The 12,843-nt window shown below is 40.7% G+C and overlaps 2 protein-coding genes across 9 annotated transcripts in view; both read left to right on the top strand.

Annotated features, from left to right (window-relative positions):
* Nucleotides 1–3,011, top strand: part of LOC122554645 (uncharacterized) — a 37,375-nt gene extending 34,364 nt beyond the window's left edge. For all 6 annotated transcript variants that reach the window (XM_087990903.1, XM_087990902.1, XM_087990904.1 and 3 more), the window contains one exon: nucleotides 1,847–3,011. In XM_087990903.1, the coding sequence (XP_087847029.1) occupies nucleotides 1,847–2,610 (764 nt within the window). In that variant the 3' untranslated portion in view covers nucleotides 2,611–3,011. The remainder of the gene's footprint in view (nucleotides 1–1,846) is intronic.
* An 8,236-nt stretch (nucleotides 3,012–11,247) lies between these two features.
* Nucleotides 11,248–12,843, top strand: part of LOC122554646 (torsin-1A-interacting protein 1-like) — a 40,124-nt gene continuing 38,528 nt past the window's right edge. For all 3 annotated transcript variants that reach the window (XM_043700006.2, XM_087990906.1, XM_043700005.2), the window contains exon 1: nucleotides 11,248–11,400. In XM_043700006.2, coding sequence (XP_043555941.1) covers nucleotides 11,349–11,400 — 52 coding nt within the window. In that variant the 5' untranslated portion in view covers nucleotides 11,248–11,348. The remainder of the gene's footprint in view (nucleotides 11,401–12,843) is intronic.

Raw genomic sequence — 12,843 nt, 5'->3', positions numbered from 1 at the left:
ACCTATCGCATTCCCAGCTACCTTGCCGCATCCCCCCCACCTCAGCCCCAACACCCATTTACCTTTCAGCCCCTTGTCTCCCCCCCCCCCATTCCTGATGAAGAGTTTATGCTTGAAATGTTGACTCTCCTGCTTCTCGGATGCTGCCTGACCGGCTTTGCTTTTCCAGCCCCACACTTTTAGATCTTTTTGAAGGCTGTCCCATTTAACACAGTGGTAGTGCCACACAACACAATGGAGGTTATTCTCAATGTGAAGGTGGGACTTTGTTTCCACAGGATTGTGTAGTGGTCACTTACCAATACTGTCACAGACAGATGCATCTTCAGTCAGCAGATTGGTAAGAATGAAGTCAAGTATGTATTTCCTGCTGTTTGGTTTCCTCAGCACCTGCTGCTGACCCAGTCTAGCAGCTGTGTCCTTTACTAATCGAGCTAGTCAGATTCTAATGTTGCTGCTGAGACACTGGACATTGAAATCCCCCATCCATAGTACATTTGTGCCCTTGCCACCCTCAGTGCTTCCTCCAAGTGTTGTTCAGTATGGACGTGTACTGATTCATCAGCCGAGAGACGACTGTATGTGGTAATCAGCAAGTTTCCTTGCCCCCATGTTTAACCTGAAGCCATGAGACTTCAGGGGTCTGGAGTCAATGTTGAGAACTCCCAGGGCAACTCTCTCTCAACTGTTATCACTCTGCTGCAACCATTGCTGAGTCTGTCGAGCTGCTGGGACAGGACATATCCAGGGATGGGGTTATAGTGGTGTCTTGGACATTGTCTGTAAGGCATGATTCTGTGAGTATGACTATGTCAGGCTGTTGTTTGACTAGTCTGTGTGACAGCTCTTCTAATTTTGGCACTAGCCCCCAGATGTTAGTGAGAAGGACTTTGCAGGGGTGACAGGGCTGTTTCTGCCATTGTCTTTTCCGGTGCCTGGGTCAATCCCAGGTGATCCTTTTGGTTTAATTTCTTTGAGACATTTTAGCGATTGATACAACTGAATGACTTGCTAGGCTATTTTAGAGGGCAATTGAGAGTGAACCACATTGTTATGGGTCTGGTGTCACATGTAAATCAAAGTGAGGTGAATTTCCTTCCCTGAAGGTCACTAATGAACAAAAGGAAAAGTGCGCAAAAGGAATAGGCAAACAGAAAAATAAAATTTAAACAAAAAGAAAGAATTAATAGTTTATTACTACAGTGCATGCGCAGTTCTGTTCACCATATTATAAAAAGGGTAACAAGGCACTCAGCGTGGTGCAAGAATGATTTAGAGTGAGGGAATCAGAACTGTGCGGTATTCTATTCAAGAAAGAATGAGCAGACTATTTTTATTCTGTTGAAAAGAGGTCAGAAGTCTTGCAGATAATGAAAGATTGTCATGGATTATATAGAGAAAAGGTTTCCATTGTGGGCAAGAGTTCGACAGATGAAAAGAGGTTCAAATGGAACATAAGTGATAGAATAAACTGGTTAGGCCATATTCCCATTTTCTGTGGTATATGTTCAATAAAAACTAATTTTTAATTGCATTCCCTAGCTCTAAGTCTCTCTTTCTCACTGTCTTGTCAATGCCAAACTTAAGCCCAGACTACATTCAAGTATGGAATCAATTCTTTAGATCATCAGAGATTTTCCGAGCCTCCTGATTTTAGACTACTACCAGTAATATTGCTTTGCTGTCTACTTCATCTTTGTACCTTAATCATGATGATTTTGCTAGTAATATGCTGTCTGCTCTTATATGAAGATTTGTTTGTGCCACTGCATATTTATTTGACATTACTGTGCAAACATTAACCTTGGTACCTGCATATTAATAAAACTTTTCTCTATCCCTGAAGGGAAATGGTCCGTTTGCTTGGCAGCAGTTTTGTTGGTTCCAGTCGCCTGTATCATGTTGAATTTTCTGAATCAGCAAGAGTCTGAAGTTGTGGAAAATAAGCTGAACATATTCTTACAGAATTTTGACAAAGTGCAGAAGAGTTTTCCAAATCAAGATGAACAGTTGTGGAAAAAAAGCAGGATAATGTTGCAGAAACATATTAACATGACTGTCCATTCTGAGCCATCCATTTTAATGTTTGCAGCTGCTTGGAATGCAAATGAAACCATGCATTGCCTCACAGACAGAATCGCTGAAGCTTATGCTTCAGCTTTCAATTCCAGGTTTCTGAAAATTGAGGGATCTAGTAAAAAGTTTTTAAACAGCGATAAAGTGAAGCTAGATCTAGATAACCAACTAACTTCTTGGTTTGGTGCGGGTAGCAAGTCAGCTGTTATTCATCACTTCCAGGATCTGCCACCTCCATCTACCCTTCTATTCTACAAATATTGTGATCATGAAAATGCAGCCTTCAAGGATGTAGCCCTCTTAATCACAGTTTTAGTGGATGAGGAAAAATTAGATCCAAATTTAAGCTTCAATCTTCTGGAGGAAAGAGTCTATGATTTTCTTGTGACAAAATTTTCCATCTCCAGTCAGACTGGGCAATATAATACCCTGGATATTGACAAATTTAGTGGATTGTGGAGTCGAATTGCACACGCCATATTACCCGTCCAACCTGAAAAAGATATTGAAAAGAATGGCTGCAAACATAAGTGAACATTCTGAGGAGACATCACAAAATTTGCACTGAATTTTATCAAAGAAACAAATTGCATGCACAGAGAAGTCCTAAGTCTTGAAATGGAAATATATTTTTAAAATTAATTACCTAGTATTCAATCTTGTGATTTTTGCTAAAGGATCTTTTCTGAAATTTTAAAGTTTTTTGAGTCATATGCTGACTGGCTTTCTGTAATGTTCCACATTTTCTGTTTTTATTTCAGGCTTCCCGTGTTTAATTTATAGCTTTCTTCAAATATCACAAATAAATTAATCTCCTGGAAGCTAGAAAATGATATTGCCACTAAATAAATGATGATGGTTTGGACTTTGCTATGGAAGCTTAATTATATTTGCTATTGTATAATCTGTAACTGAATAAAGAAGCTGAATGTCAACATGGTCAAAGAAATAGTTATGAAAATATACTGCAACATAGAGTAAAAGATGCAAATTTGCTGAGAATGGGAATGTTTTGATGATTATAGATGGATATTTCTCAAATTGAAATTGAGTTTGAATTTAACATGGAATTTTAAAAACTGAATATGTGTTAGTTAACACATTGTCTGCTGATCAATTGAGTGAGTGCATGAATAGATAACTAGTATGCTAATTAGTACGGTCTGAACTTTCTAACTTTCAACTAATTTTATCAATTTACATTTGTGGTGCTAAGTTTGCCATGGCTCATGGTGACTTTTCTGATGTAATCTTTCAGTCTTTAATCACATATCTGGGCCCTGTGCAATCATGCAGCAGGAGAAGCAGAAGTGATTGTTGCTGCCAGAGTCTTTTGATGTTCGCACCATATTAAAACCCAGCTGCACACCATTGCCAGTGTTGTGAACAAGCCAGGAACTACCATTCATATGGGCGTCCTACAACATTATCTTCAAGGAAATTACCTAGAAAGCCAAGTTATCTCCTCAGTTCACCAACACGGACCTGAAGGTGCTGGTGGACAGGGTGGTGGAGAGGACAGCAGTGTTGTATCTTGTTGATTGCTATAGGAGGCCACACCACGAGTCACAGCCAGCCTGGACCTATATTGTAGCTCAGGTCAGTGTAGTATGCCAGTGAATTGCGAATCACAACAGTTTAGAAAGAAGGTGAATTATTTTCATGACACTAAAAGGGTAAGTGTCACCATCTTCTCTCTGCTATCTTACACTCACAGGGCTATCACTCATTTATAATTCTGCCATTACACATACCTCTCAACAAGTCTCATGGACTACAATTTACTCTATTGCATGCATTGTATCCACTATCAACTATTCCTCCACCTGATCCTTCCAAATTATGGATGCTTCTGCCTTTTGCGTTTCATATTCACTCACTGGCAAAACCTGACATCACAGCTAACTTCTTCCATTCATCTCCATCAAACTCAGTCCCTCCTTTTGTCTCTCTGCAGGCAAAGCTGTCTCACAACGGAGCAGAATTGGGCAAGTCTGGTGAGGAATGGTAGATACAAGGTTCCTAATGACACATGAGGAAACATTCTCAGATTTCATGAAAGAAGAGTGCAACCAACCCACGAAGCTCCATTGTGCTGTGCTGCACTGCGTTGCTCTACTGTTTCCATCATTAATTCATTCTTAAGCTGCACAGTGCTTCTCTGTCTTACACTATTAGTTCCATCTCTTCACTGCAATCACAAGCACCACCCAGCAAAACATAGGTAAGAGATTACTGATAGAGACTATCAGGTAAATCTACACTTCTGAGGAGGAAGCCACTTAGCCATCAGAGGATACATTGACAAGGTTTCACCTACAATCTCCACCAGCAGAGGGACTTTCACCTTGGTGGGTTCTCTTTCTAGATTAGACTCCGAAGCACAATCTGGTGAGTACATTACTAAGATATCTCAACAACTGGTCAAGGAAGAAACAGCCTGACACCTGTTCAGTCTCGAGCAGAAGATGATTCCATGGCCTTGGCTATTAATGACCTTATCAAAATACACAGGCATAAGAACAGCAATCTGATTTGTCAGAAACAATCAATAACCTGGATTGAAGGATGAATGAAGCCATTGAGATTGTCAGTCCTCTGTTGGCTCAGGTATGCACGTGTCTGTCTGTCTTCATGGAGAGACTGATGACTGACGATGGAAAGCTAGTCTAGCTCATTGCCAGATATGTGCATGTCCATGCACTTCAATGTGATAGCTTTCAATCTCGCTCCAGGTCCCCCTTCTTTATGTCTTATTGGCAAGAAATAAAAATGATTTTAAGAGAGGTGCACAAGTTATATCTTAAGTTTCAGCAGAATAGTCAGAGATAAAAGACATATTAAAAACCATTAAGGAACATATTTGGTGGGATGACATCTGGAATTGGGGAGTAATTTTCATAAGGCCACTTGTGTTTGTGTTATCTCACATCTTGATTTTGTTTTGTATACTTGGATATATTTTATTATGATTTGATATTGGTGTCAGCAACAAATGCTGAAAAATAATTAGCTCAGTTAAAGTGTGATAATCTTAAAATTTCAACAAGTGTAGCACAGTGCAATTTCACATTAATAGCTTATTTTCTTTATTGGCATACTGGCCAAATATACTATCTTTTCATCATATTAAAAATAAATGAACAAATAGAAGGGATGGTGACACTTCAGAACTTTAATAACTTTTCAGGAATTAAAAGAATTGGCAAAACTTTTTCTGGAATAAACTTTCCTATGATAAAAGGAGGACAAACTGTTATAAAGGAATTGAAAGCAATTAAGCATCCCTGGGAATAAGAAGTCAAAGCAACATAAACAAATTGTTTCCTGGGAGAGGAGGTAACAATTGTTTGGTAACTAGCTGCTTTATGATAATTGGGCAATTAAGATTGCATGCAGAAGAATTTAAGGAGTTCTGTGTTTTCACAAGACAGCTGGTGAAAAAAGAGAACCTATGCCTGATAAGAAAGCAAGCTATAGACTTGGTGAATCCAGAAGTGTCATAAATAATGTCACATACCATGGGCTTAATTTAAGAATTCAACTTTAAAATTCTTTGGCAGCAGAACTACAAAGAATCACACTGCACGAGGATCGATCTCTGGACGTACCCAGAAACAGACATTATTGGTTTGAATCGTATCTAAATTCTGCTTTTAGGGTGTAGGTTTGCTCGCTGAGCTGTAGGTTTAATATCCAGACGTTTCATTACCTGGCTAGGTAACATCATCAGTGGCGACCTCCAAGTGAAGCTTCACTTGGAGGTCGCCACTGATGATGTGACCAAGCCAGGTAATGAAACGTCTGGATATCAAACCTACAGCTCAGCGAGCAAACCTACAACCGAAACCTCAACCTGAGCTACAAACTTTGCAAAAATTCTACTTTTAATTGGGTAGTAGCTAAATTGGGCTGTGAGGCTTAACATCCTTAGTTGAGGGGTCTTATTTTGGTTGTGACGTGCAATAAAGTTTAAATAATTGTTTCACTATTTGCTTGTCTGTGCTATTTCTTAATAAGTGGCTGAATTAAAGGTAGCTTACAAATAACTGAAGTTGGCAAACTGGATTTGAAACTGGTTTGTGAGTAGGGGGCAAAGGGTGATGGGGGTGCTTTTGTGATTGGAAGCTTGTGATGACTGGTGTACCACAAGGATTGGTGCTGGGATGCTTGCTGTTTGTTATGGATATTACCACTTGGATATAAATGGTGAAGGTATAATTAGTAAGTTTATAGATGACTTGAAAATTGGTTGTGTTGTTGTTAGTCTGTTTTCATTGTGTGAATTGCTACATTTTGTAATATCTAATAAGAGAAGGACATAAACAATGAATGGTAGTTTCTTAGAGTACTGAGGAACAAAGGGACCTTGGTGTACAAGTCCATAGATCCCTGAAATTCTCAGCAAAGGTAGACATGGTGGTGAAGAAACCATACAGGGTGTTTACCTTCATCAATTGGGGCAAAGAAAGTAGGAATAAGGAAGTCTTGTTGTAGTCTTTATAAAACATAGGTTAGCTACAGATGCAAGACTGTGTGTAATTCTGATTGCCACGATATTAGAAGGTAGTTAATACAATTGAAGGGTAGTAGGGGTAAACTAGGCAATTACAGATCAGTGAGTCCCATATCAGTGGCAGGGAAACTACTGGAGAAAATTCCTTAAGGAAAGGATTAATCTGCACTTGTTAAGGCAAAGTTTGATCTTGGATAGTCAACATCGTTTTACTAGAGGGAAGTCATATCTGACATGATCTTGTGATGAGGAGAAAAGGAAGCCTAGAGTTCAGGTGAGACTCCCATCTTTCATCCAAATCAGTCAGGAAGGGGGAATAGTTCAACAATTTTCAATCACAAACTTTCCCATTTCGTTTTGTGCGTTTTTCTTTGCTGTTTAATATGTCCTGCCTCCAACGATAACACAAGGCCCTTTTTGTCTATTACACTTTCGACCTCTCCTAGTTCTGATGAAAAAATCGCCAACTACCTGAAACTTCATTGGTCTCTCTCCGCTGGCAGGTGGGCTCATTATTTGTAGCTTTATTTTCTGCTCATATTCGATCCAAGGTAAAGGTGTGTTATTGACACTCGCGGTCTTGGGTCCTGCATAGCTTAATGTTTTCAATCACTTCTAAGAGTTTTGATTCGGAGATGCCGGTGTTGGACTGGGGTGTACAAAGTTAAAAATTACACAACACCAGGTTATAGTCCAACAGGCTTAATTGGAAGCACACTAGCTTTCGGAGCGACGCTCCTTCATCAGGTGATTGTGGAGGGCTCGATTGTAACACAGAATTTATAGCAAAAATTTGCAGTGTGATGTAACTGAAATTATACATTGAAGAATTGATTGTCTGTTAAGTCTTTCATCTGTTAGAATACAGTGATAGTTTCACTTCTTTCATGTGTAAATCACAAAACCCTTTTTTAAAAGTTGCATTCTCGGGTTAGCTGTTAACAATGGTGATAGCTAGACAATATGTTGAAGGTGTTAGCCCCCTGTGTTCTCTGTCTATGACCTGATGTTTAGATTGATTCCAATCTAAAAAGTGAGATCAGAGTTTTATATAAATTCATGCAGTTTTTGAGCTCAGAGTTCTACATGAATGTATGTAGTTTTTGAGCAAAGTGCAATGTAACTCTGCAAGTACAAAAAAATTCACCACACAAAATATATGTGTGCATGTGGGTCTTTGTCTGTCTGTGTGTGTGTCTGTCTGGGGTGGGGGTTGTGAGTGTGAGAAAGTGTGTGTGTGTGTGCATGTAGTGAGTGCAGAGTGTCTTAAGTCTGTGAGGGAGTGCATGTGTGGGAGTGTGTGTGTCTATAAGGGTGTGTGTGGGTGTCTGTGTGCACGTCTGTGTACCTGTGTCCTTGTGTATGTGAGAGTGTGTGTGTGTAGGAATATCTGTGTGTGTGTGTAGTGCAATGGTGATCACCTGTAATGTGACATGAACCCAAGGTCCCGGTTGAGGCCCTCCCTATGGGTACCGAACTTAACTATCAGCCTCTGCTCGGCCACTTTCCTCTGCTGCCTGTCCCGAAGTCCACCTTGGAGAATGGTCACCCGAAGGTCCGAGGCTGAATGTCCTGGACCACTGAAGTGTTCCCCAACTGGGAGGGAACCCTCCTGTCTGTTGATTGTTGTGCGGTGCCCATTCATCCGTTGCCATAGCCTTTGCTCGGTTTCCCCAATGTACCATGCCTCCGGGCATCCTTGCCTGCAATGTATAAGATAGACAATGTTGGCTGAGTCACATGAGTACCTGCCATGTACAAGGTGGGAGGTGTTCCCTCCCAGTTGGGGAACACTTCAGTGGTCCAGGACATTCAGCCTCGGACCTTCGGGTGACCATCCTCCAAGGTGGACTTCGGGACAGGCAGCAGAGGAAAGTGGCCGAGCAGAGGCTGATAGCTAAGTTCGGTACCCATAGGGAGGGCCTCAACCGGGACCTTGGGTTCATGTCACGTTACAGGTGATCACCATTGCACTACACACACACACACACACACACACTCTTACATACACACGGACATAGGTGCACACAGACGCGCACACAGACACCCACACACATGCACCCCCTCACAGACTTAAGACCCTCTGCACTCACTACACACACACACACACACACACTCTTTCTCACACTCACAACCCCCACCCCAGACAGACACACACACAAAGACCCACATGCACACATATATTTTGTGTGGTGAATGTTTTTTGTACTTGCAGAGTTACATTGCACTTTGCTCAAAAACTGCATACATTCATGTAGAACTCTGAGCTCAAAAACTGCATGAATTTATGTAAAACTCTGATTCTAATCTAAAAAGTGAGATAACGATCTAAACATCAGGTCATAGACAGAGAACACAGGGGGCTAACACCTTCAACATATTGTCTAGCTATCACCATTGTTAACAGCTAACCCGAGAATGCAACTTAAAAAAAGGGTTTTGTGATTTACACATGAAAGAAGTGAAAATATCACTATTTTTTTTATTATAGATATTTTTATTAGAAATTTAACACTTTTACAAGTTTACAAAAATAAACAAAACTCTCAGATATAAACATTGATATACAATTAACTCAAATATACAATAGCCAAAATTTAACAAAAGACAAAAAAAACCGAAAAAGAAAAAAAAAACAAAACTCAACTATCTACTAATCGAACCTACAACTAACCAGAGTGTATATTTAAGTCTCTTACATGCTCGGAATGTGTTAACATCAGATGTAATAAAACCCGTATTCGTGCGGGATTCCTCCCCCGAGGGGCCCCGGACCAGCCAGGTTTGTAATCTCAATTAAAAAAAAACCCTTGTTAGGATAGCCGAAATATCTGTATTTATGTAATTCAAGAAGGGCTGCCATATTTTATAAAATAATTCGGTCTTTTGGTGCACCATATTTGTGAGGAAGTCAAGGGGAATACATTCCATAATTAATCTGTGCCAATTTGAAAGTCCAGGGGGGCCCTCAGCTACCCAATTCACCAAAATATTTTTCCTTGCACAGAAAGAAAGAATAGAAAATAGTCTTTTCCTGTACGTGTCCAGGGTGGGAAAGTTTGAAAAGCCCAAAAGGAGTGATACAGGGTCCACTTTAATTTCTGTTCCTAAAATTTCTGTCAGGGTACTTGCTACTTTAGTCCAATATCTGCGGATCTTATGACAGGTCCATAGGCAATGTATAAGAGTGCCCACCTCTGTTTTGCATTTAGGACACATTGGAGATGCTCCTGCCTTAAATTTTGCCAATCGATCCGGTGCAATATGGGCCCTATCAGCTGGATAGCCTGGGTTCTGTTACAGATAGTAATTCTTCTGGCATTTTCCCAAATATCATTCCACGTTTCTATAGAGATTTCTAGTCCCAAATCCTGATCCCATGTTTTAAGCAGATTATCCATATCTCCCGATACTTCATCATGTAGTAAATGATAAATAGTACTGATGGAAGATACCCCCACTGGTCGTAGGACACTACATTCTCTATCTGATTTATAAAGACTAATAACGTAGTCTTCTTCTGTATACAATCTCGAATTTGGAAGTATCGAAAGAGGTCTCCATTCGGTCATCCGAATTTCTGACGCAGCTGTTCAAAAGACATCAGGACCCCATTTTAAATAGATCCCCTAAACATGAGATACCCCTGGATCTCCAGAGTTTAAAAGTGGCATCTGTAAACCCTGGTTGGAATCCCCATGCTCCCACTATCGGTGCATAGGGGGATGTTTTATGTAAGTTGCCCTCATTTTGCCACATTATATTCCAAGCCTTAATTGTATTTAGTATTATAGGGTTTTTACAGTGATCTGTAATGATTTTCTTCTTATCTGAGAATAAAAGGTTAATAAGTGGGTATTTTACTTGAGAGGCCTCGATGTCCAACCATCACTGTATTCTAACAGATGAAAGGCTTAGCAGACAATCAATTTTTCAATGTATAATTTCAGTTACATCACACTGTAAATGTTTGCTATAAATTCTGTGTTAGGATTGAGCCCTCCACTATCACCAGATGAAGGAGCGTCGCTCCGAAAGCTAGTGTGCTTCCAATTAAACCTGTTGGACTATAACCTGGTGTTGTGTGATTTTTTAACTTTCTGAGAGGTTGGGAGTCTGCCTGCTAACGTGGAATCTTTCTGGAAGGTTCGATTTGACATTTGCATGAGTTCAGGCTCGGGCACTGGTAACAGTGAAACGGACCTCGACGCGTCTTTTTAATTCTTTTCAAATCTATCATCGCACACAAATAGACGAGTAGTTTTCACCGGGTCATATTGCTTGAGGACGACAATTTTTGGCCGGCGGTCCGTTTAACGGTTCTCAGAACTTGCAGCTCGCGGCGTCAATTCAAATATTTGAATGCTAACGGTCAACTATTGTTTTTTTTCCCGATGCGAGAGGGGCGAGACCGTCTCCCCGCCGACTGCTAAAATTGGTGAAAGGAGAATAGCAGCGCTAAAGGGGGCGGGAAATCAAGGAACTGAAAGGCCGACCGATTTTAGATTTGAGCGCCAGCCAACACGGCCCGCCTTCAAGAAGGTGGGGAATTTATCCGACCGGAAATAAGGGCCGCCCCACACTAGGTGGAAAGCGGAAGTTATGTTTGCCCCGCAATGAGTCCGTCTGGAATTGGATCCGGGGAGAGAGGGAAAGGGGGAGGGGTGTGTGTGTGTGCGCTTCGTATGGTGTCCGGAAGGAAACGTTAACAGCGGGGAGAGGTCGGCGGGCGAGAACGACAGCGAAAGAGTCCAAAATGAGCGTGCGATTGACGAGAAGCGCCAACTCCCGACCCAAGGACATAAAAGGTAAGAAACTAGAGGCGGGAGTGGGAGAAAGTTAAGGTTATCTGTATACTGAGTATTCTTTTTTTTTAATTGGTTAAGCGAGGTCGTGTGAGTTTTAACTGTGAGGGAGGGGGATTTGCTCAAGTCTGAGAACGGAAACCGAAAACGATTCAAACCTGATTCCTTTTGTAAGCATCAGTTTATAAGCTCCAGAGATGCTTCCCGCTAGTCCAAGTTAACGAGGTTGAGATTATTTCACGACTGCTGAGTAAATTGGGTGGTTTCCTGAGGGTGCGCTGCCACAAGTGTTTATATAAAAAAATGGTACAGTACTTCCTTTTTTCATCATCCTCTCTCCCAAGACGGTGGCTGCCTGGAGCCGAGATTGACTATCATCTCATGTAGGCCTGGAAGACTCTGGCAATGGTCATTAGTGTGACTTTAAATACAGACTAGAGCTCTGCTAAAATTGAAACAGATTATCGCAGCTGGAGGAGATTACTGTGCCAAAGCTGCTATGACAGGGCAATTAGGTGACATTTTAAACCTCCACAGTGTCATTTATTTCCAAATACTGTGTGTATTTATAAAAAAAAAACACCCTGTGTAAATATTGGATTAAAAACACAGTCTTGCATTGAAAATTTTTGTTTTGTCTTTTTTGACTTTTTTTTTTGCCTTGCTTACATAAATGCTAAATAGAAGTTGATGTTTGCAAACCCTGGACAGAAAACCATCTTTTTCTTTCTTCTGATTTGTGCTGGGTCCGCTGCTGTTCGTCATTTATAAAAATGTTTTAGATGTAAACATAGGTGGTATGGTTAGTAAACTTGCAGATGACACCAAAATTGGAGATGTGATGCATAGCCAAGAAGGTTACCTTCAAGTACAATGGGGTATTGAACAGATGGGCCGAGGAGTGTCAGTTAGAGTTCAATTTAGATAAGTGAGTTGCTGCATTATGGAAAGACAAATCATGGCAGAACTTCTACACCTTTGGAGTTATACACTTAAGGTCTTATGGAGTGCTGCTGAACAAAGAGACCTTGGAATGCAGGTTCATAATTCCTTGAAAGTAGAGTCAAAGGTAGATAGGATAGTGAAGGAAGTGCTTGGTATGCCATCCTTTATTGGTCAGCAAATTGGGTTTGGTTAAATTACCACAAGCTACCTTTTTAATCTGGCTTTTTAAAAATAAATCTTATGAACAATCAAGTACTGAAACAATGATTTAAACTTTATTGCCTGTAACCATCAAAATAAGACTCCTCAAGTTAGCAAGTTAAACCTCAACTCAGCTTGGCTATCATCCAGTTAATCATAGATTCCAACCAATAGGCGCCTCGACTCTGATGTCCAGGGTTTGATCCTTGTGCAGTGCTGTTCTTTGAAGCCCTTCTGCTGAAGGGTTCTGATGTTGGATTCTTCTGCAGTGTTTTCATCCTTCAGGTCTATAGGCTGACA

This window comes from Chiloscyllium plagiosum, unplaced genomic scaffold (assembly GCF_037043375.1).
Source record: "Chiloscyllium plagiosum isolate Xiang-an unplaced genomic scaffold, Cpla_swu_hap1 HiC_scaffold_9, whole genome shotgun sequence".
In the NCBI taxonomy this organism is placed as follows: domain Eukaryota; kingdom Metazoa; phylum Chordata; class Chondrichthyes; order Orectolobiformes; family Hemiscylliidae; genus Chiloscyllium; species Chiloscyllium plagiosum.
Note: the sequence above shows the minus strand (reverse complement) of the source record. Positions and strands in the feature narration are given on the sequence as shown.